Source organism: Dermacentor andersoni, chromosome 3 (assembly GCF_023375885.2).
Source record: "Dermacentor andersoni chromosome 3, qqDerAnde1_hic_scaffold, whole genome shotgun sequence".
NCBI classification, from domain to species: Eukaryota; Metazoa; Arthropoda; class Arachnida; order Ixodida; family Ixodidae; genus Dermacentor; species Dermacentor andersoni.
The window spans coordinates 8,857,219-8,881,908 of NC_092816.1; the positions used below are offsets into that span (position 1 = coordinate 8,857,219).

At 46.6% G+C, this 24,690-nt stretch overlaps 1 protein-coding gene across 1 annotated transcript in view; it reads right to left on the reverse strand.

Annotated features, from left to right (window-relative positions):
* Positions 1-247: 247 nt before the first annotated feature.
* The window catches only part of LOC126520779 (uncharacterized), a 178,845-nt gene continuing 154,402 nt past the window's right edge, over positions 248-24,690 (reverse strand). The window contains exon 5 of the mRNA XM_050169559.3: positions 248-6,994. Within this exon, the coding sequence (XP_050025516.2) occupies positions 6,739-6,994 (256 nt within the window). The 3' untranslated portion in view covers positions 248-6,738. The remainder of the gene's footprint in view (positions 6,995-24,690) is intronic.

Below are 24,690 nucleotides of genomic sequence, written 5' to 3' on the forward strand. Positions count from 1 at the left end.
TTAACACTCAGTGGTATGCTTTTTTTTTTTTTTAGCTGCCGTGTGTAAACTAAGTTTTCTTTTCCCCAACTTAAACTCACGCGGATGAAAATGTGGGACTTTTGTCCGCAGCGCTCTCACACGTGCGCGCTGTGCCTTCGTAGCTTTCCCTTCATTGCCACAGAAAGTTGTCAGCAAGTATACCACGACATAGATGACCAGTCCTCTTATTTTTTGCTTGTCCAAGATAAATTCACAAGTCAACACGTCACTTCATCTGTCTGGCGCCTTTAATGTGGTTCACCCAAATGTATACGGATGCGCAAAACAGATTAGGGAAGTTACAGTGGAAGCGCTAAATAATTCATAGTTATATTTTCTCTTACAGTATTTTTTACATCAATTCCTCAGTATTACAGTCAAAGAAAAAAGCACCACAGAAGAGTTGAACTTGATATTGTTCTGATTGATCATCACAGACAATATAAAATGCCAGAAAATCGCCCCAAAGAAAAAGCACATTCGCAAAATGTTACTTTTTCTAGGTATCAGGGCAAGTTTGAGTGAAACGCAATGATGACATCTCGCAGATCACAGTGTGCACCGAAAATTAATACTGCTCAGGTGTCACTCAACTCGTTTTTGGAGGTTGCCCTGGGTAGAATTAAAGTTGTCGACACACTTGGCATCTTTGCTGCAAAAAGAACTCGCGAATTTTCAAGCCCTGCAAACATCCATTTTTTAAATGGCACAGTTGTTATTGTTTTTACTGTCCTCAATAACAGCAAACTACGCTCGATATGTGCCTAACTCCTGCGACGATGCAGAGCTCTCCCCAGTGTAGAGCAGCCAACCGAGCTTAGTAGTTGTTGACCACCAAGCCTTTCCTTTATTCTCTTTATACAGAGGATCCGTTTTCTTAATGAAAGGGGCAGTGCTCAAACAGCTAGCTTAGAGTAAGACATATTGCTTTACGGCATTTATGTCGCAGATTTAGCACTCAAATTGCAACACTCAGCAGCTTTTTTGCTGGAGAATCGACCACATGTCTACTGGGATCAATCATCATCAACCGATATTTTATGTCCACTGCAGGATCAAGGCCTCTTCCTGCGATCGCCAATTAACCCTGTACTGCGCCAACCAATTCCAACTAGCGCTTGCGAATTTCTTCATTTCATCCTAGTATTCTGCCGTGCTTGACTGCGCTTCCCGTCTCTTGGCACTCATTCTGTAACCCTCATGGTCCACCGGTTATCTAACCTATGCATCACATGGCCTGCCCAGCTCCGTTTTTTTCTCTTAATGTCAATTAGAATATCGGATATTCCCTTTTGTTGTCTGATCCAAACCGTTGTCTTCGTGTCTCTTAACGTTACTGCTAACATTCTTCGTTCCATCGTTCTTTGCGCTGTCCGTAACTTCTCCTCAAGCTTCTTTGTCAGTCTCCAAGTTTCTGCCCCATATGTTAGCGCCGGTAGAATGCACTGATTGAACACCTTTTTTTTCTCAATGATAATGGTCAGCTTTCGGCCCGGACCTGACAATGTCGGCCTTATGCACTCCAAACCATTTTTGTTCTGTAAATTTCCTTCCCATGATCAGGGCCCCTTGCGAGTAATGGAATTGTGTAAAACTTTATGATAAAGTTGTGATGACACGGTCACCTCTCCTAAGTTAGATCCAGGATGCTTCTTCTCGTGTGGGTAGCTTTCTTCGATTTCAAGCGGAGGTGATGGCCACGTCCCCTTCAGGCAGCAGTAGAGAATCCCAACTTCTGCATCACGCTCATGTACCGCCTCCCACCCTGGCAACCCACTTCACATTAAATTATGGCGGAGGACGAATAGCCCAGAGTGTAAATATCCCTTAAACATAAATATTACGTTTTCAAACAGACAAACTGGTTTCGTCAATTCTAGATTTCTTACGCGTGAGTCATTTTAGAGTTTTAAGATCATGATGACGCCGTTTAAAGAGATGCAGGAAAATATATATTTCTCGAGTACGCTTTATCCATTTTCTAGCATACTAAACCCTTTGGATAATAACAGCGAGATTTATATACAGCGCAGATTCTGTTAATGAAGCTTTGTGCAGGGTGAATGGTTGCGCCGACAGGGGCTGGTGCTCTGTGCATACTGTGCTTCCTGCGTGGCAACACAAACATTGAGGCATTTAATATTCAACTGTCCCTCCTTCAGTTCGCAGTGGTCCGCACTTTACAGAGGCTACCGACTTCTTGGCTTATGCTACAGCAGACGACATTCTATTTCCCATTGTTCGTGCGTCTAAACGTGATCAAGCAAACAGAGCCAGTCTATAATTTTTGAAGCCGACAAATCTAGACTGCCCATTATAGCCTACTATTCTGCTTCGATTTTGTGCTAATTTGTGGACCATTCGCCGGACGTGAAGTGCCACCCGATGAGTGTGCGACGGACATGCGTGTTTTACTCTTGTGTTGTTCTTCACCCTAGAGCCGGCAGGTACTGTGCTCCTCCTGGTGGCAGTTGCCAGTTAGTCATCTTCGTCTTCTCTGTGATTGTTTTGACGCGTTCAAAGCAAACAAATAAACAAGCAGCATGGGCTGCTTCGAGCCGATTTGAATGGCCTAACCCATAGCTATCTCAACGGGATAGGCTGCCTCTCAACGCGCATGCGCTTGCCTTCGTTACTTTCGCCGATGCTCTCCGTTGCACGGCGCTGACCGTCGTGCTGGTCGACTTTCCCGTGAGATCATTAGTTTTTTGGAACGAATTATAGTGAGGCGGCCCTTCACTATAGCCATCACACCATATTGACGGGTGGTAGCAGCCGATGCGGAACCCCTCTAATAGCTGGTTTTATGGCATGAACCCCGACAAGCATAAATGCGAAGAAGAAATTGAAGATGCAAGAGGCTTACTTGGCCATTCATTTTCTGATAGTTCGGTTTTTTTACTGAAAACTTATACTCCGTGCCACGAAAAACATTATACAAAGATTTACTATACATGCTACTTGTGCCTCCATTTTGCCGATCACTGATGCATTGAATGGCCAGGCCACGATGTACAAACCGAGTTCGTCAAATGTATACATCCCCTGGCTTTCTTTTATAAACTTCACACTGAAATCTTGCCGGTAAAAACGTGGCTAAAGAAAAAGGTTATCTTTGTGTCTTCTGTTAAATGTCGTCTTTGTGATGTGACAGAAACAATTCAATGTTGTTTTATTAGCTCTAAAAGCGCTACGCTATTTTGGGATGTCTTTCAACAGACTAAAGAAAGACCTTGAAATCAGTCATCATAATGTGTGATAGCTGCTGCCGACCTCCGATAATAATGTACCTTTCGAGATGTTTTTTCCCGTGGGAATTCACAGTTTGTGGAAAACGCGTATGATGGACCACAGTGCCGATCCGATTGTAGTTGCAACGGTGAATTTCATCCAGATTAATGTGCACTTAAAACACGTTTATGATTGACTTGATATCAAACCGGATTGGCACCCCATTTTGGTTAGGTGTTTATTGTTACCATCCTGCAAAAGCGGAGCCAGCATTTCCACCTGAAGTATGAACAGTACTCGGTCTTCTGTGTGGGACTGTCATTGTGCCCGCCATTTTATGACTTTCCGCAACTGGTGAATGTTTTATTGAGTTACATATTACTGTAACAAATACCACGGAGGGAAAAAATGCTTGATGGCACCGCGGAAAAGCGTCGAGTTCCTGTTTGAAGGGTTCTAAGTTGGAATGGCGTGGGAAATTTTTTTAAGCTTGCCGCAATATTTCTTTCTTGTTTGAATTCTGCGTACTTGTACTTTTGTCCTATGCTTCACGAGCACGCCTGTCACAGAGGGCACATGCCAAAGTGAGCGAAATGACCTGTTGCGTAGCCCATGGGGCGGGGGTCGATACCGCTTTAGCAGCCGCGATCCAATGAAGAACGATGCGTTGTTACGTTGTCAATGTGCACCCCAACGAGACGCGCCCTCCGTCAACTGGCTAGCAAAACTAGGTGCACATGTGATGGAACAACAAAGGGCCCCCTCAATTTAGCAACTACATGGCCCATCAGAATAGCGTGCTCACTATTATCACGGGCCCCCTCACCGTAGTGAGTGCCTTAAACGTGAGAGAGCTGTCGTCATCTTTACGCAAGGGGAGGAGGAGGGCGCTTGGATGATGGCCTCGTCGACTGCACGTCACGCGGCGCTAAGGCGCCGCGCAAGAGGAGAGAGGGAGCGGTGCCGTTCCTTCTGATATTCCTGCACATTTCCAGCCGTGTGCGTTGATACTGCTCGGGAGCGGAGAAGAACGCGAGAATCTGGTAGGGGCGAACATTTAACCTTAGAGACCGTTTGCTCCGATTGCTTGCGAAGCTGTGATATATGCAATTAAAGGTTAAATTAAATTGTGGGGCGTCAGGCAGGGAGATACGATCTCACCAATGCTATTCACAGCGTGTTTACAGGATGTATTGAAAGACCTGGATTGGGAAGAATTGGAGATAAGAGTTAATGGAGAATACCTTAGTAACTTGCGATTCGCTGATGATATTGCCTTGCTTAGTAACTCAGGGGACCAACTGCAATGCATGCTCACTGACCTGGAGAGGCAAAGCCGGAGGGTGGATATAAAAATTAACCTGCAGAAAACTAAAGTAATGTTTAACACTCTCGGAAGAGAACAGCAGTTTACGATAGGTAGTGAGGCACTGGAAGTGGTAAGGGAATACATCTACTTAGGAGAGGCAGTGACTGCGGATCCGGATCATGAGACTGAAATAATCAGAAGAATAAGAATGGGCTGGGGTGCGTTTGGCAGGCATTCTCAGATCATGAACAGCAAGTTACCATTATCCCTCAAGAGAAAAGTTTATAACAGCTGTGTCTTACCAGTACTCACGTACGGGGCAGAAACTTGGAGGCTTGCGAAAAGGGTTTTACTTAAATTGAGAACGACGCAACGAGCTATGGAAAAAAGAATGATAGGGGTAGCGTTAAGGGACAAGAAAACATCAGATTGGGTGAGGGAACAAACGCGAGTTAATGATATTTTAGTTGAAAGCAAGAAAAAGAAATGGGCATGGGCAGGACACGCAATGAGGAGGGAAGATAACCGATGGTCATTAAGAGTTACAGAATGCATTCCAAGGGAAGGGAAGCGTAGCAGAGGGCGGCAGAAAGTTAGGTAGGCGGATGAGATTAAGAGGTTTGCGGGGACAACATGGCCACAATTAGTACATGACCGGGGTAGTTGGAGAAGTATGGGAGAGGCCTTTGCCCTGCAGTGGGCGTAACCAGGCTGATGCTGCTGCTGATGATGACGATGACTAGCCAAAACCACTTTCTGATTATGAGGCACGCCGTAGAGGGGGGACTCCGGAAATTTGGACCACTTCGGATTCTTTAACGTGCACCTAAATCTAAGTACAAGGGTGATGGTCGCATTTCGCTCCCATCGGCATGCGGCCGCCGTGGCCGGGATTCCATCACGCGACCTCTTGCTTAGCAGCCCAACACCAAAGCCACTAAGCAACCACGGCGGATGTGATTTATGCAATGTGTCCACATTTGATTCGAATGAAACCATTACTTTTCGTGAGTGTTCCACAAAAAGAATTAAAATACAAGCCATTCGTGACGGGGGTGCCCTTTTTTTCTTTTTGTTTTCTGCGTCGCGCCACGACGCCGCGCAGCATGTTTTTAACGAGGTTATTCTCCTCGCATTCGCGTATCCACTCTCAATAAGATTACGGTACCAGTGCATTTATCGTAGTTAAAGTGTTCGTTCTTTGTTGCGTAGCGCGATGACCACGCTTTATTCAGGCAGCGATGTGATCCTTGTGGTATAACGCTTAAAGTGTGCACCCCAGTTGGAACGTAATTTGTCATTGGGACCATCGCGCGCAGCGTGAAATTAGGCCACCGACACCAGGCAACAACACTCCGGAAACATCGCAAGTGCGCTCCACGTGCTCACTATTTTGGGACGTTGCATTGTGTTGGAGACTTAACATATTCAGCACTTCTCACTGGCCAGGATGCTTCGAAGTGCCACAGCAGGCTCGGCTCAGCAGCCGCATTGCACACGCTTGTGACTGGGCTAACTGACTAAGCGCACGGAGACAAAGGTCGGCTATTTGAGGGCACGGGCTGAGAGGACAAGGAAAAAAAATTCACCGACGATTACGATACTCCTTAACTCGAAATTTGAGTGCTGCCTTATATGTTTTCATTTCACCATATATTGGCTGGCGCGGCAATCTGTCTCAGGCGTCACGTTACTGGTGAAGTGTGCCGTGAATGCCTCGGTAATCTGGAGATCACGAGAGGCCGCTCGTGGGTGACGCGTGGGCGCGATTCACAGCAGCCGCCGCAGACGGACCTCCCAGACGACGCGCGCTACTGTGGCGTCATCGCGTAGCCATCGTCGCCGCGCTTTCCTTCTCAGGCTTTCGCCGTACCCTCCGCCTTCCTCCTCGCGTCTTTTATCCCTCGTTGCGTTCCGCGTTCGCTCTTTTATCCTTCGCTCTACTCATTTGCTCGGTTACGCCGACGTCGACGCTCGCCGCAGGAATGGGCGCCCAAGAGCTCAGATCTAAAACAAGCAAGCACGAAGAAGAGGAAGTGTTATTTTGCGTACACCGTCCTCATGTACTGAGAATTTCATGGCACAGCAACCAGTCAAGCAGCTCCCACGCAGCACAACACTGTTGAGTCGAATGGAGTACATTCGCAGACATCACTTGTCCAGGCCTATCCACGTGGTCAGAGCAACGCGGCAGCAGCCGTGAGCAGCAGGCAGGCGGCCGCCGCCCACCGCCGGTGCCGGCGCAGCGGTGCGGACGGCCCCGCTGCCGAGGCTGCCTCGCTGCACGTCGAGTCGTACGTGTAGGAGGCACAGTGCTCGTGTATCAGCGGCCCCGACATCTTTTCCGTGTAGGTGCGGAAGAAGTCGCGCCCTTCCTCGCCGCACAGCTCCGGCATGTGGACGTAATAGCAGTGCACGTACTCGTTGAACGTGCTGCAAGGCCAGAAAAAGAGAGAGAAAGAAAGCTTGTTTTTAACCTTTAATTCACGAAAGGAGCATACGTGGAGCTAGTGTCCACCGTGTATTGAGAAGTGGTTTCTGTTCTGCGTCATCGTCAGAAAACGTGCGGTGTTTTACACCTCGGTGGAAGCTGCCCGCTCGCAATATCAGAACGTCGCAGTTTGTTCGTGCTACGTGAACTGTTTTCATGGAGCGGACATGACGTAGACATGATCAATTAGAGTACGCCTCTGAAATATGGATTCTTTTAAGACATGGCACGGAGCTTCTCGTATTGTAACCGTCACTACCGCCTAACAAACGTTTAGTCCCGTCGGGTACTGCGTGTCTCGTCTGCTTGATTGAGCATCATCACCAAATGACATGACAGCATTAATTCTCTGCATTCACCTCTAGAATCTGCCAGATGCCTTGAGATTTCTCACATGAAATAGTGTTCTACTACATGTCCAGAAAAGGAACAATGGCCCGCTATAACAGCGCTTCATTTTACAGGTATACTTTGTATAAGTGCTTGTCGCTGTCTTTTTAAGCCCTATGGTAAGACATTGTCAGCTCCTGACTGGAAGCTTGCCATTATCATTAAAAAGGAAGGTGTACAATCAGTGCATTTTACCGGTGCTGACATATGGGGCAGAGACTCGGAGAGCGATAAAGAAGATTGAGAACAAGTTAAGGACCGTGCGAAGAGCGATGGAATGAAAAATGCTAGGCATAGCGTTAAGAGACAGAAAGAGAGCGGTTTGGATCAGAGAGCAAACGGGTATAGCCGATATTCTAATTGACATCAAGAGAAAAAAAAATAGAGCTGGGCAGGTAACGTAATGCGCAGGTTAGACAACCGTTGGACCATTAGGGTGATAGAATGGGTACCACGAGAAGGGAAACGCAGTCGGGGAAGGCAGAAGACTACGTGGAGCGATGAAATTACTAAATTCGCGGGAGCTTGTCGGAATCGGTTGGCACGAGATAGGGCTAATTAGAGATCGCAGGGAGAGGCCTTCGTCCTGCAGTGGACATGAAATTGGATGATGATGATGATGATGATGATGATGATGATGATGATGATGATGACGCATTGAATGGCAATTCTTCACCGTGGGCATCGAATACTGGATTCAAAGGAGCCTTTTTTCTCCTCCGGGAGTCGTACCCAGATAATGTTCCACGTGAGCCTATACTGAGCTATCTCACTTTTATTTCAACTAATAAAATGAAAACGTGCAGATGTAGTAGAGCTGGTGCCGACAACAGAATTGTGAGTAACAGCTTGACGTTTTAAATCTATGATGCCATATTTCAGTTCTACCCTGAATTTTCGTTTTCATAGAATAGTGAAAGGGGGTGTAGGCATGTCAGCCTCGGTCTTGCAGTTAAAAGCCCGCGAATACGCGCAAAATCGCCGCGCGATGGGCCGCTCCAGGCAGTTTGCGTGCATTCGCTGGCTTCTTTCACGCTCGGAAAAAAAAACACTTTTTTGTAGCACATATTGGGCAACAGAAAGCTGTATCGGAAGTTTTTCATGTTGCTCTACAATTTTATCACTGACACTTTTCATCTAATTATAATAGTTTAAAAGTTTATTTATTCATTCTGACTAATTATGTAATTAGGAAGAATGCAAAAAATAGTTTGAGTATCTCGGAACGACGCCAAACAACATTAACTTTGTTCTGTCCAGCAAGGTAGCATTTGCATATTTTAAAATCTTGATGCATGATAGTTGGGACACCCTGTATAGTAAGTAGCTCATTGTAGCATATCATAATCGCCTGTCACCTACATTTCCCTGTATCTCCCACTTCCCCTAACTCCAGTGAGAAGTAACAGGATAAAGACACGCTCTCCAGGCCGACCTCTCCTCCTTCCTCTTCATTAAAATGTACTACTCCTCCCCCCTGGTCAAGATGCAGAAGGAATTAAAATGTGATGAGTAATTCTGAGAAAACAGCTGAGATAATTGATAAATAATCAAAAGAATAGATTTGACCCTCTTACACGGTATGCTGAAAACTGTCGCTCTACCTACAGCCACCGCCAGTGACAATGCATCTTTTCTGCTCCACCATTTCCTTGATCGTCATGGGCCATCTCGGGAATTGCTGATCGAAAGAGGCCGCGTGTTTCTTTCGCATGTGATTGAAGCCCCTGCTTACTCAATGCTGCGTTGTTCACCGAACTAACACAGCGTACCATCCTCAAGCTAATCTACTTAAGGAGCTTTTCAATCGAACCCTTGGTGACATGCTCTCCAGATACGTTTCATTGGATCATACAAACTGGGACATCATTTTCTCATACGCATATAATACGGCTACGCAAAGTGCTACAGGAGTTCCTCTTGCTTTCTCCTTCATGGTCGCAATCCTTCCCATACCATCGATACTGTTTTACCCTACCAACCAGACGCATCAGAACGTGCTTCCGTTTCGGCCGTCGCGAGATATGCCGACGAATGCTGTCAGTTAGCCCGCAGCGATCAATAACGCCAGAAATACAATCGTGATGACGACAATACCATCCCGAACTTCGCTCCCGGCACATTGTCTGGCTGTTCGTGCCTTGTACCACGTCTGGATATTCGCCAAAACTTCTCTCGGCGTATTACGGACCATACAGCATCGTCGAACGCACTTCTGCGGTCAACAATGTCAACGAACCACTTCAATCGGCACGCGCCGCCGTGGAGTGGACGTTGTTCGCATTCACAGCCTCAAACGACCCACTCGTCCGCACGCCTCCTTCGCACACCCCCAGCGCTTTTGCACCGGGGGTAATTGTGTTGAACAAGAACAGCGCACGCGGAAGAGAAACCACATCGCCGCTGCGATGCCACTGAGCCGGATCGTCAGTGCTTGGCGCGAGTGTGAACCGCTCAGGTTTCCATCTGTTCCTGTTCGGCGTCGCTTGACTTGATGCTACCTGTTGAACTGTTGAATGCACTTCTTTACAAGATAACTAAGTAAATTAATAAATAAGTTGGTCAGCTCATGCTTGTACCTATTTCAAGTGTCATTGAGGAAGTGGGCTTTGCTGCAAAAGATGATAATATTCCCGGAAGCGTTGCCCTTCAAAGGATAAAACATTGGTGTTCAAGAATATCCTCACGCGTATCCACAAGAAGGCGCAGTTCCGCCCTAAGGGCATAGCATCGATTGCGGTAGCAAATTAGTGGACAACTATATGAAGTAAGGATAGTGCTGCCGTATAAACTTGTAAAAATAGGCATACTAACCAAAATAACAAGCATAGTGCCACAGGCGCACAATAAACACACATGAATACATCTCACTCGATGACCGTGGAAATTCGCTGTCAAGACGCTGTAGTGAGGAAGTGCGGCAGCAGCAGCGAGCGAACCGACTTTCGTGCACCGCCTCGCATCAACGCGAACTAAGCAGCGAAAACACAGTGCGCGGCGGACTCTGTCCCCATCGCAGATGGCTTTCAAGGTGCGGCGTTCCGGGCGGGCGCACGCGGCGGAAGACGGCTCGCGTCCGCCCCACTTTCCTCCCTTTCGTGCGCGCCATTTTGCCGCGATCGCCGGCTTACTCTCACGCGCTTTCACTCGCACACACAGCAAAAAGCGCGTGGGAACGGTTTTATCTAAAGCCCCTTAAACTTCGTAAATAGTGCCACGATTTCAAGAATGCCGCGTCATGGGATAGCACCCATGACGCCCTGGAGCGCTTGCATTTGCAATTTATTGCGAAAGCAGCTACAAACCCGTCCTTCTTGAACTTTGCCTACATTACCTGGCTTTTATTTTCACCAAACAGAAACAAGATGTCTGCTTTAGTTCACCGAGGACAGCGGGCGAACATCGTCTAACGCATCGAAAGAAATACCGACATAAGAATGATTCATGAATTTTTTAACGCTTCTAATGGAGCAGGCAGCGTTAAAATTTTGGGAGACATTACACAAACATGCATGACACTCCGCGTTTCTGCTAGATATGCAGGTTGTGTAAGTTCTTTCCTGGCAGTGGGAAAGGTAGCTAAGGACGGCGGCGTGTTATCTGGAAGCACGTTTTCCAGAATTGATTTTTTTTTTTTGCAAATCCTGTGTTTGATCTACAGGCATTTAACCTGGCACACGGATTTTGCATATTGTTCCCCCTATTATTTCTAATATGATCTTGGTTCCATTTGTAATTAAGCAACTGTTGCTTTCAATATGTTACACCGCTCGTATAAGTAAATCATACGTGCTCTGGAGCACTTGATTACGCAATTTATTGCCGATGACGTAAATAACGGAAACACTATCAGTTATGCGCACGCGTTACCCCTAAGGTGCACGCGTTTTATTTTTGCAAGATGTAAACTTTGTTTAACACAATGTTCCTTCTGCACAGTGTGAAACATCCCCTTAAAAATTCGCATAACGCTTTCGAGCCCATGTTTAAGAATTTTTTAAATAAGATGTATTGTAATACACAGGCACTTTACTTCGCACACTAATTTGTCAAAGTTCTTCCTAAGTATTTTCTTAATGTGATCTTGGGAGCTCTATATTAGAGAAGCGGGTTGAATTTCTCCGCGTATGCAAAATACATTTATAACGCTCGATACAAAGCGCGTACATAAGTAGGCCTAATTCATTAGAAAATGTCGCAATATGCCTACTGACTTTCCCTGCACATCACTCATTGCGTGGTGCTTACTCTCGCCATACAGAAACAAGGGGTCTGCTTTAAATTCCCTGAGGACTGCTGGCGAATATCGTATAACACATGGACATACTGAAAAGACGAGAATTCAAGAATTACATGCGACGATCCTAATTAAGCCGGATTCGTTGAAATTTCGGGAGGATGGAGGACGTAACTTTATTATTGCAGAAACCGTTGCGTGGTTTATTCCTGGGTGGTTCCCTCTGACAGGGCACCACTGGCGATCGCGGCTCGCCGGGCCTGGTCGAGGGTCGCCAGTTGGCTTCCCAGGTCCAGTTCGGAGAGTCTCGCCTCCCAAGACCACGTAGTGAGTGCGTGTGCTTTGACTCGCGGCGAAATTGCGTCGGGACACATCGCATTTATGATGCTCCCCATATCTGTTAAACGTAAAGATTGTGTAACACAGGGATATTTCCACGCATTGCAAAACGTAGCTAATAACGGCGGTGCGACATTGGCAACACTTCTGTTTTTCAAAAGCTTTTTGCAAGATCTGCACTTGATTCACACTCAGTTACTTTTGCACACTGATTTTCTATAATCGTCTCCTTATTGTTGCTAAGTTTGACCTTGGTGGCATTTGTAATTTGTACAACGGCTGCTTGCAAAGTAAATCGTACAGCTCTGCAGCACTTGATTACGTAATTTATTGCAGGGGACTTAATCAACCGAAACACCATCGATTTTGCGTACCCCTGACCCATAAGGTGCCCCTTATTTTCGCCAAATATCAACTTTGTGTTACGAAAAGCTCCCTCGGACAGTGGGAAACCGCCTAATAAGTTCACATAACGCTTTCGAGCACATCGTTAAGGAATGTTTTATAAAATGTCCTATTTATTGCACAGGCATTTCACTTCGCTCACAAATTTTGCAGAGTTTTTCTTACATGGCTGCTAAATTTAATATTGGTTGTGAGTGTTGTGCGAGGGCAGGTGGTTAAATTTTGCTCCACTCATAACTTGCACTCATAATGCTTTAGAGTGCTTACATAAGTCATTTATTGGAAAATCCACAATAAACCCACTCACTTCGACCTTTGCCAACACATCGCCGATTGTCTGGTGCTTACTTTCACTGAGCCGAAATCCGAGGGCAGTGGGCGAATGTCGTATAACGCATAAGAATGAGAAAAGAACAAAGGTTCAAGAATTATTTGTAACGCTCCTAATTAAGCAAGTAACGTTGATATTTTGAGATATATTGTACTTAATGGGCCTCATATTTTCCGTAAATATGAAAATTGTGTAATGGAGGGTTGCTTCCGGGCATTGAGAAACGTATCAAATGCCGGCAGCGTGACACTTTAGGCACTTTTTTTTCATAGCTTTATTGCAAAAGCTCTATTTCATCGAAACGCATATAAATTCGTACACAGATTTTCCATAGCGGTCCGCCTATGTTGCAAAGTTTGATCTTGGTGGTATTAGTAGTTATGCAACGGCTGCTTGCAAAATGTTGCGTCGCTCGTAAAATCACTCTTATGTGCTCTGGAATGCTTTATTACCTAATTTAGTGCAGGACATATTCATGCGAAACACTATCGATTTTGCGTACACATTACTTATAACGTACCCTTATTTTCGCTAAATGTCAACTGTGCAACATAATGTTCCCTCGAGCACATTGGGAAAGAGACTAATATGTTTACATGACGCTTTCGAGAAGACGTTGAAGAATGTTATTTAAAAAAAGGTTGTATTTAATCCATAGGTGTATCACTTCGCGCACTAATATGTGGTAGTCTTTACTGCATCCTTGCTAAATTTTATCTTGGTGGTGTCTGTAGCTATGCAAAGACAGCGGGCAAAATTTTGCGCTTCTCGTAAGATAAACTGAGTGCTCCAGAGAGCGTGCAAAAGTAAATTATAGTAAAAGTTGCCAAAAAGCGCTTTGCGCTATGCCTGCACGCCACTCACTGCCTGGGCCTCATTTTCTCCGAACAGAAACAAGATGCCTCATTTAGTTCACTGAGGACAGCGGGCGAGCATCGTCTACCGCATTAAAATACCGAAAAAAAAAACAGGGTTCAGGAAATATTTAGGGTCACGTCACAAAATTTAGGGACACGTCACAATTAGGATGCCCCGCCCCCCCTCATGTCTGTTAAATGTACGGATTGTGTAACGCAGAGTTTTTCCCATGTATTGGGAAACACTACCAGGAATAGCGGCGTGACATTTGGTAGCACTCCTCTTCAGAAACTTGTTGCGAGAGCTGTAGTTGTTCCACACACATTTGACTTCGTACACAGATTTTCGTATCAGTCCGCATGTTTTTGCTAAGTTTGAACTAGGTAGCTTATATACTTATGTATTGGCAGCAGGTTCTAATGGCAATCATACACTGCTTGTAAAACACACTTCAGGGCTGCTGTACGTTTGCGTACCTTTTTTTTTTTTGAAAAAGCCGATTTTCACCCACAAATTTATAACTACGCGTATCCATTGGCTATAAGCTCCGCTTATTTTCATGAAATATAAACAAGTTGAATTGTCCAGTTTACCGAGCACGCCGTAGAAGCCAATTACAGACAAGTTACGGCACATGAAAGTAAAAAAAATAACGATAGTTTGGCAGTTATTTGTAGCGTTTCTGTCTAAACTAGGAACGCAAACATTTTGACAAACATTGCATTTAGCATTCCAACTAATTTCACCGAATTTTAAATTGATGTCTACACTGGGACAACTATTCAAACTCGATGCCTGGACCTCACAACGCTTTAGTGCTTAGCCTATAACAGACAAACTGCTGCTGATGTGTCCATCAGATATTTAACACTTTCAGGTGCTATGTGCACATGTGTGTAAGCTAAGATAGTGCATCAACAGCAAAAGCATTGATCAAAGCAATGCTATATTGTGACGGGTATAACGTGTATATACAGATTATTACTATATACAAGGTTACCACAGCCACAAGCAGTGGCGACTCATGCAAGGCTATCACACCTCTCAGGCCACTTCGTCGCCGTCATCTTCGTCCACCCGACAGTAACATCCCGTTCGTTGCCTCGTGGCACTAAACCCATCATGCTACTATGACTACACCCTCCCCCCCCCCTCCCCCCACGCGAAGCGCCAGCGCTGACCCGCTGCTTGTTATGACGGACCAGAGTTGCCAGTTATGTACGGCCTAAGTCTTACTACGCGAACGATACCAGAGGGCGGTTGCGTAGCCGTAGCAGCATAACCATAAACACGTCATTTTGAAAATGGGATATGTAGTTGGGAAAGAGAGCAATGAGTGCAAAATGGCCAGTCAAAATTTGGACGCTGAACAACAAATATAGTCACTAGAGTCGAGGAAGAACTTGGCAAATGGCCAAGAGTGGGAATATGGTTAGCTTCTAAGTGTAATAATGACAGAAATACGGAAAGAGAAAGAACCCGTTCGTTGGAAAAGAAAAAAAAAGAAACCGAAAAGCTGGTGGAACAGGGAGGTACGAGAAGCGCTCGCCGAACGACAGAAAGCTTCCCGAGAGCACAGGCAGGCAAAGGAGGCGCGGTTGCCGCAGGATCATATAACCAGTAAATGGAAAATATACCGGGAGAAAAAGTTTTTGGTTCAAATACTGGTGCAAGCAGAATTAATAGGTGAAAGTGAACGTTGGTTGTCAGAAATACGTGAGAAAATGAAGGCTGCACCTAGAATATTTTGGAACCACGTAAAATTATTAGGCAGGAATCCAACAGCAATACAACATATCCTAGACGAAGATGAAAACAGACTGGAAGGAAGAAGCGGCAATAAATTACATCCGAAAAATAACAGCCGAATCTTTCCAAGGCAATGAGGAGGTTGTATTTGAAGAATAAAAGAGCATGAAAGAGACCCAGGTGGAAAAGGAGCTGGTGCTGACAAATTTCAACTTGAAGAAAGCAGAACAGAAAATTCCTAAGCGCACAGCCAGGAGGCTAGATGAGGTTCCCGTTAGGGTGATTAATGAACTAGGAGCAAAAAGTAAGGAAGCTCTGATGAAAGCAGTGCAAAAACTTTAAAAGATGGACGAATACCAGACAGTTGGCGACAAAGTAGAATGAATTTAATTTATAAGGGTAAGCGGGAGAAAGATAGAATTCACTTCTATAGACCGTTATAGACATCGGTAAAAGTAGAAAGCAGACCATTATATGTGGCCTTTTAGACATTACAGGAGCCTATGACAACGTAGACCGCAACATTTTGTGGGATATTCTGGAAGGGGAAGGCTTAGGTGACCATTGTCTACAGCTTTTGAGAGAGATTTACCTAGAACATACCGTTTGCGTGGAATGGGATAGGGATGAGGAGCGAGGAGAAAGTTGATATCAACAAGGTACTCAGGCAGGGGTGCCCTTTATACCCACTGCTGTTTATGATGTACATGGTGAGGATGGAGAGGGCGCTAGAAGGAAGTAATATCTGGTTTAATCTCTCATACATACATGCGGGTACAGTAGTAGAGCAGCAGCTACTAGGTTCATTTTATGCGGACGGCATTGTGTTGCTAGCTAACAAGCAAAGTGATTTGAAACGTCTGGCTCATACCTGTGGACAGGAAGGCAACAATTGCGGTTTGAAATTTAGTGTTAGAAAATCAGGTGTTATGGTATTCAATGAAAACCATTTTTTTAAATGGCAAAAACAGTGGCGATAGAGGGCCAGGAAATAACTCAGGTGACAGAATATAATTACCTTGGTATATGAATAAACGAAGGCAATAGATGTATGGAAACACAGGGAAATACAATAACAGTGAAGGGGAAGAGAAATGGCAGCCACAACGAAGCATAGAGCGCTATGGGAATACAATAGGTACGAGGTCCTCCGAGGTATGTGAAAAGGTGTAATGTTTCCAGGACTTACTTTTGGAAATGCGGTTGTTTGCTTTAAATCAGGGCTACAATCAGGACTCGATGGGAACCAAAGGTCAGTGGGTCGCCTCGCATTGGGCGCTCACGCGAAAACTACAAATGAAGCTGTGCAGGTTGATATGGACTGGACTAGTTTTTAAGTAAGGGAAGCTCGCAGTAAAATTGAGTATGATGAATGACTGAGGAATATGGAAGAAAGTGAATGAGCTGGGAGAGTGTTCAGGTATATATACAGGAAAAACATTGATTCACAGTGGAGGAAAAGAACTAGTAAGCTTACCAGCAAGTATGCGGCCTGTAGGGTGGGCAACAAAGCAACAAAAAACGTCAAGCGGGAAGTCAGAGAGGCTGAAATAATTTCATGGGTTTCGACAATGGAAAAGAAACCTGCCATGAGTAACTACTTAAGAGGAAAAAAGAAATCAGGAAAGAAACAATTTATGATAACTCAAAGGGAAGCTCATTACTTTTCGAAGCGAGATCGGGATGCCTCAGAACACGCACCTATAAAGCGAGATATAAGAAGGAAGAAGAAGCATGTGCTTGATGCGGTAAAGCTCGGGAAACTATGGAGCATGTTTTATTGGAATGTGAAACCGTCTACCTTGTGGTCGATTTAGGCACAACTGGCCTCCTTGAAGCCCTTGGGTTCAGCGAGAGCCACGGAAAAGTAAATATGTCCACAATAGGCATTACTAAGAGGAGATTGGAGGATTGGTGGAAGAAAAGTGGGGAGTGGGGAAACGACAAAAAACGGACATACAAAAGCACAGTTCGCAATCGGGGATCAGAAAGTTTGGTTGTGGGAGTTCATAAGGTCCTTTTTAATTTTTTTAATATTTAACCAAGGTAGGGCTGTGTCGAAGCGCGCTATGCCCTCGCCATACGCAACGGATGAGCTTTGAGGCAGTATAATAGCAAGAGCTTGGTGGCACAACCCACCGCCCCGTTCCAAAGGGGACGCTCGTAACATCCATCCATCCACCCATCCTGGCTCGACGACAGGTTCGATTTCGTATGTAACGTCGATGACGTGACGTAGCACCCTGTAAGCACCGTCGTAGCGGGACAATAACTTTTCACCGATGCGGCGAGACGGAGACCACAGTAGCGCGAGGGCACCTGGGGCGTAACTAACGCCTCTGTGGCGACTGTCATGCAGGGCTTTTTGGGACGCCTGGGACACGCTAATGCGTTCGCGAATTGAGTGGCAGAGAAGGTTCACGTCCATACAGAAGAAAAAACGGGGAGTAGCCAGTGGTGCCATGCCTGGACGAGTTGTAGGCGGAAATAACATACGGCAAAGTAGCGTCCCTGTCGCGGTGGTCAGCGGAGGCGTACATTGAAGACATGTCTGTCAAAAGTTCTGTTCAGGCGCTCTGTGTGTCCATTCGTTCGTGGGTGATAAGCAGCTGTGAGCTTGTGGCGGGTAGAGCATGAACGATGGATGTCCTCGATGACGCGAGACAAAAAGTACCGGCCTCAATGAGTCAGAAGCTGTCGAGGAGCACCATTATGCAAGATGATGTCATGAAGAAGAAAGTCGGCGACATCCGTGGCGCAGCTGGTTGGGATGGTGTGGGTAATGCGTATCGCGTCGCGTAGTCGGTCGCGACGGCGACCCACTTGTTGCCTGATGTCGACGTTGGGAAGGTGCTAAGAAGGTCGAGGCCTACACGAAAGAACGGTTCGGCGGGAATGTCGATAGGATGAAGCAGACCGGTAGGTAGCATAGCTGGTCGCTTGCGGTGCTGGCATTGGTCGCAGCTAGCGACCTATCGTGCACCGAGCGGTAGAGACCATACCAGAAGAAACGGAGCCTGACGCGATCATAAGTTTGGGTGACACCAAGGTGACCAGCAGTGGGCTCATTGTGAAGCTGACAGCTGTCTGCAAATGGGCAGGCACGACGAGTAGACGTTCAGGGCCGCCAGGATGCATATTGTGGCGGTATAAGGTGCCGTAGTGAAGGCAGAACAAACGGAGTGAAAGGCCGGGTGCGATAGAGCTAAGATTGTCGATGATAGAACGTAAAGCCGAGTTGCGGCGTTGTTCGTTCCGTATAATAATACTTTCCGAGATAGATCAGGCGTTGGTGTCTTCCTCGCGAACATTAAGGGAATCCACGGGATGCCGTGATAGGCAATCAGCATCTTGATGAAGCTGACCGGACTTGCGTACTACCGAAAACGAGTATTCTGGCAGGCGAAGAGCCCAAGGACCAAGGGGGCCTGTAAGGTCTTTGAGCGAAGAAAGCCAACAGGGGGCTTGATGATCAATTACGACGGTAAAGCTGTGGCCAAATAGGTACGGACAAACTTTGGCGATAGCCCAGACAACAGCAATCCACTCTCGTTCTGTTACTGAGTAATTCGCCGGAGTAGACAGGAGGCGGATAGCGTAAGCAACAACACAGTCGTGTCCACTCTGACGTTGAGCGAGGATGGCGCCGATTCCATGGCCGCTGGCATCTGTGTGAAGTTCTGTCGGCGCAATCGGATCAAGAAGGCTAAAATAGGAGAAGTTGGGAGGGCATCGACAAGCGTCGAAAAGTCAGCAGCTTGGGGCGAGCTCCATGTAAAAGCAACTTCTTTTTGAGGAGCGCAGTAAGAGAACCCGAAATATGGGCGAAATTACGGATTAAGCGGCAGAGATAAGAGCACAAGCCAATGATGCTTCGTACATGTTTAGCCGAACAAGGGACAAGGCGCCTTGTCTAAGTAATTATGGATTTGCATTAACTAGCCCGCCCACGCATTGTGCTGAAGGGACAAGAAAATTCTTCATGGCCTGAACTTTTTCAGGATCCGCCGCGTTGACGAGATGGCCAAGTACGATTATTTCACGGCGTCCGAAACGATATCTTTAGGCGTTGAGCTGGAGGCAGGCATTGCGGAATACCTCGAGAATCGCGGATAGGGGATGAAGATGGCTATCAAATGTTGGCGAAAGTACGATGACATCGTCAAGGTAGCGCAACGAGGTTGACCATTTCAAGCCACGAAGAAGCGAATCTGTCATGATTTCGAATGTGGCCGGCGCACTGCAAAGACCGAAAAGCGTGACTTTTAAGTGGCAGAGGCCATCTAGAGTTGCGAACGCGGCCTTTTCGTGGTCCAGTGGGTCAACAGCAATATGCCGCTAACTTGAGCGAAGGTCAATAGATGAAAAATGTTGGGCACCATGAAGACAGTTGAGTGTGTCGTTTATATGGGGAAAGAGAGAAACATAATTCTTCGTTATTTTGTTGAAGTGTCGATAATAAACACAAAATCGCCAGCTGTCCTTCTTACCAGCACTACAGGAGCGGGAAATGGACTAGACGATGGTTCAATGATGTCCTTGGCCAACATTTTGTAGACTTCTTTTTGTGTTCTGGCACGTTCCGCAGCGGAAATGCGATAAGGGCGCCAGTGAACCGGTTTACCATCGCCAGGGTAGATAATGTGCTGAACCCCTGATGTTTGGCCTAAAAGGCAATTTTTTAGATCAAGGATATCGGCATAGGACAGCAAGACCCGATGAAGATCATCTGCTTGCGTAAGAGGGAGATCTGCAGATATAATTTTTGTACAGTCAAGCTGCATGGGGCTAGCCGACTCGTCCGTCCGTCGGTCTGTCATCTGTGCGCCGAAAACTCATCCGGCGCAGCCCCATGCGCATACGCGAAAAAGAAGAGAAAGAGAGGCTAGGGACTGGCTGCGCCAGTAGGGAGGTCGTCACTATCCGCCGCAGCCGAGCACGCGCGCAGCAGTTTCTCGCCGGCTACGAAATGGGTAGGCTACACGTCATACGTACTCCTGTGGAGCAGGCAGCTTTCGATCAGCAACGCCGCGAGCAGAACCGAGAACGAGCTCGTCTACGCCGTGCCGATGCTGCAACCCGGGCACATGAACAGGCTCGTGCAGCCGAGCGCAAGCAGCAACTGCGTACCGAAGATCCGACAGCTTAACAAGCCGTCGTTTAATGAAGCGTTGGGATTAACAAAGTGATAAACACCGGGACCTAAGTTTCAGCTTCGCTGGTCAACCATCTGTACGGAGTGCTTGGGCGGTGACTTTTGAAATCGGCACTTGGCGACACGATGGATTTGAGGGAGCCGGAAACACTCCGAGGGCCATCGACGGCTAGCACAGAAATGTCGCATTCTTGCAAGGACAACACGGTGACAAGCGTAATACCGGCAGGTAACACATGGGTAGGAAGTGCAAAGATGCAGGCAGCCTTTGTTTTCGCATACGAGGAGCACAGTGTGCGGGAGGATGACAGAGTACGCCAGAACCACGTCGAGAGTTGGGGAGACAACGTATTCACCATCGCACATAGGAATAGCTCTAGGAGCACACAGGAGGAACTCTGCAGAACTTAAGCGGCTGGGAGTGTCGGATATTACGTTGGAGTCAAAAGTGAGTTCCAGTTGAAACACACCTGAGAAGCAGTCGATAAGGCCAGAGTGCGTCGAGGGAAATTCTAGGCTGGGGATCACGTCTTGAGGACACTGCGCAAGCACGGCAAACAAAACAGTGGTCTGATGGCCAGCAATGCACACTCGGACAGTGCACGTTTCAAGAACAGCACACGTGCTGCCATCAGCGACCCGTACTGTGCTCTGAATAGCAGGCGTAAGAATTTTGCGGAGCTGACTACGGAGAGCAGCGCTCATTATAGAAATCTGCACACTGGTTTCTATGAGGGCCGTAACGGTATCGTCTGGAGGGACGGCGTATAGGAGATATTGCCTCAAGTTCGCGGCGGACAGGGCGAGTTACATCTTCCGACGCTGTAGACGGCGCAGACATCGCTGGGTCCTCGCGTGATGGTGTGGCGGTGGTATTAGGCAGCCGAAGGAACTGGCGGGTGATGCTACCGCTCTTCGCTTGTTCAAAACGTTGACATTCCTTAATTATGGCGTCCACCATCGCAGTCCTTGAATACAAGTAGATTGAACGCGTCGTCGGCTATTACCTTCAATACGTGCGAAATCTTGTCAGCTTCGGTCATTTTTGTGTCAGATTTTGGACAAAGGCCTAGTACGTCCTGTATGAACGAAATATATGATTCAGTGGTCGTCCGAATGCGGGATCCCAGCTCCTTTTTAGCAGCCTGCTGAAGGTCAGATGGTCTGCCGAACAATTCACGCAGCTTCGCCTTGCAAGCATCCCAACTTGTAAGATCTTCTTTATGCGTCGGGTAGCACACGCGTGCCGTTACTTTCAGGTAAAAAAATCACTTTGGCTAACATCAGCGTGGGGTCCCACCTGTTGTGGTTGCTGATGCACTCCTACATGTCGGTCCACTGTTCGACGTCCAAGCCATCAGCGCCAGGAAATGTGCCCGGGTCTCGTGGGTGCAACAGAATGACAGGAGCCGGTGGCTGCTGCGCCGTCGTCACTTTGCTGGTCATTGCGGAGCACCCAAGACACGACCGCTTCGAAGTTCCGTACTTGGTTGACGGAGCCGGCACACCTTGAGATTTACCTCGCACCTCTACCAAAAAAGATGTTACGGGGATAACGCGTATTTACAAGTTATGACTATATACAAGGTTGCAACAGCCCCAGGCAGGGGTGACAGATGCAAGGCCTTCGCACGTGTCTCTGGCCGCTTCGTGGGTGTCGTCTTTCGCAGATTGGCAGCCCGTTTACTGTCTAGTGGAATCATTAAAAAATGTGTAAATGTGTCACGTACATCTTGAAACGCTTCTGATTGGAATAGTACTGGAAGTTTGAATAAAGATGTGCAATATGTTTTCTGTAAAACGAGTGAGAAGATAGATGGCCGCGTGTTTTTGCCCGATGTCAGTATGTCGTAGTCTCTAGCGGTTTAACTTCTGTGATTGTTTTCCACTATGCTTCGCACCAGGGATACTTTTCAAATGGCTGTATGGGTGCTTTTAAAGCCTACTACTGCCGCAAAACCTGTTGCTATTCGGGAGGCACTTCGATTTCTCTCCTAGGAGCCTCCTAACGCATGGATGATATTCTGCGAGTCCAAACCAGCTCTTCCAACGATTGACTGTGTCCTCAGACGGGTGCCGTATTATTTCATGGCTGTAGAAATTACAGAGCACCTCGACCACGCAAACAGAAGTGGCCACAATGTCACCTTTCAGTGCATACTTTCAAACTGTGGCGTAATAGGGAACGAACAGGCAGACGCTGAAGCGAAAACTGATTTAAATAATGCTTCTGAAGTACGCATTTTTTTCTCACGAACAGACACAAACACCCTACTTCGTTGCGTAATACACAACCGTACGTTGGAATCAAGCGAGTACACAAATGGGACCAAGAAATGTTTCGTATGCCTCACAAGCTCAAAAGAAGCCAAAAGAGCATGGTGCACCGGATTCGGCTTGGTGTCGCATTCGCCAACCGTTATAGACATGTGGCAGTGACACTAGCCCAAACTGTGAATATTCTGAGGTACCAGAAACACGTGATCATATATTTTGCGTGTGTCCCGCGTACGCGCAACAACGACAGCAACTGGTCTCTTCCACTGCGAAGATCGATAAGAGGCCGCATCAGACGAGTTTCTTTTAGGTCCTTGTCCTAATGCAAACAGCGCAGCCCCGATAACAAGTGTCGCTATAGCCTTTCTGCAAGCCACTGGGCTGGACGCACTGGTTTAGACATGCTACAACTCTGTGAACTTGTACATACGCATTTCTTCCTCACACCATCACCATCATTCATCAGCTCTTTTCCTCCACGTACCTTCCCCCCCCCCCCAGTGTAGTGTAGCAGGTAAGAGCAAATTGTAACTCAGGCCGACCTCCCTGGCTTTTTTTAAATAAATCTCTCTTTCTTTGTCTCTTGGAAGGCTACTCGACAAGACATAATTTGTGTTCTCATATCTGATTTTCCAGTAGTGAATTTTCGCATGGAGTCCACATTCTGTAAGCTTAAGAAAACTCACTAAAGAACGCAAAAATATTAATCTATCTACAGCAGTACGCTTTTTACGATTCTGAACATGCAACAATGCAGTTAAAGTAAGTTTTCAACGAACATAATTAATTGGCTCTTGAAAGGGTTAATATGAACGTCCAGAAATTACATATACAAAAGGTGTCTTCTCGTCCTTGGGCGTTCTCAGGAAAGAAAGCCACGCACGAGGCTCCTTCCGCATCATTGCGGCCTCCAAAGCCACCCCGCTTCTCCGGCTCGGTGTATCCTTCCCTGGGCAGCTCTTCGCAGAAAACTAAGCATTGGGCCTCATTTCTATGCTGCACTAAATGTGCTAGACGCCCTCGATCTGAAGAGTTCGAAAGAAAAGCAAAAAAGAAAATGTATGCAACGAATGTTTGAGGACGTTATTTGCGACCCTGATATCTCTTGGTAGCAATCTGAGCGATTGACGCGTTCTTCTGAGGCCTGCTGTTTTGTTCTCGAGCACTTGTACGGCGAATTATCCCAGCGACCTCCATCTCTGCACTGACCAATAAGTAAGCGTAGGTTCTGACAGTTGTACCACTGCATATTGAAGTCTTTGTGTCGATGCGGCATGGTCTAGCCATTTTGACCCCTTGGTCTATTCAACCATATCAGACCGTGCTAGTATTGTTGCTGTTGCTGCTTTTTGCGAACTGGGGAACATACCCGCACAAAATTCGTGATACTATCGGATGAGAAGTCAGCAATTCAACAACTACATCTTAGCATACTTCCAAACAAGTTTTGTCGTCGGCTCCTGATTTCACGTGCAGAAATGGCAACAAAAGGGATTAAGAGAAAGTTTCAGTGGATACTTCACGTATTGATATCACTGGCAATGAAAAAGAAAATGCTATTGCTAATGAGGCGCTTCAAAGGCACAGCTCCGGTGAATCATCAACTCCCTGAAGTGAGAAGCCGTGTCCCTTTTCGTCCATTTTGGAACCAGCCCATCGGCCTTTGTCCTAAAGCAACTTCGCCGTTTGGAAGCCGCCTTCCTATGCAGAGTAAGAACAAGATTGGCCTACACTCCTGTATAGAAGGAAGTGGGCGATAAACAGCAATTCATCTGGTCTAGCAAGCACTCCTGCTATTAAAGGAAGGGACTTTTGGACAACATGAGAAGAAAAGCCTTTCTTCATGAACATGTATAATAAGGAACTTTTTTAAAGGACTACATTTCACTCGCATTTC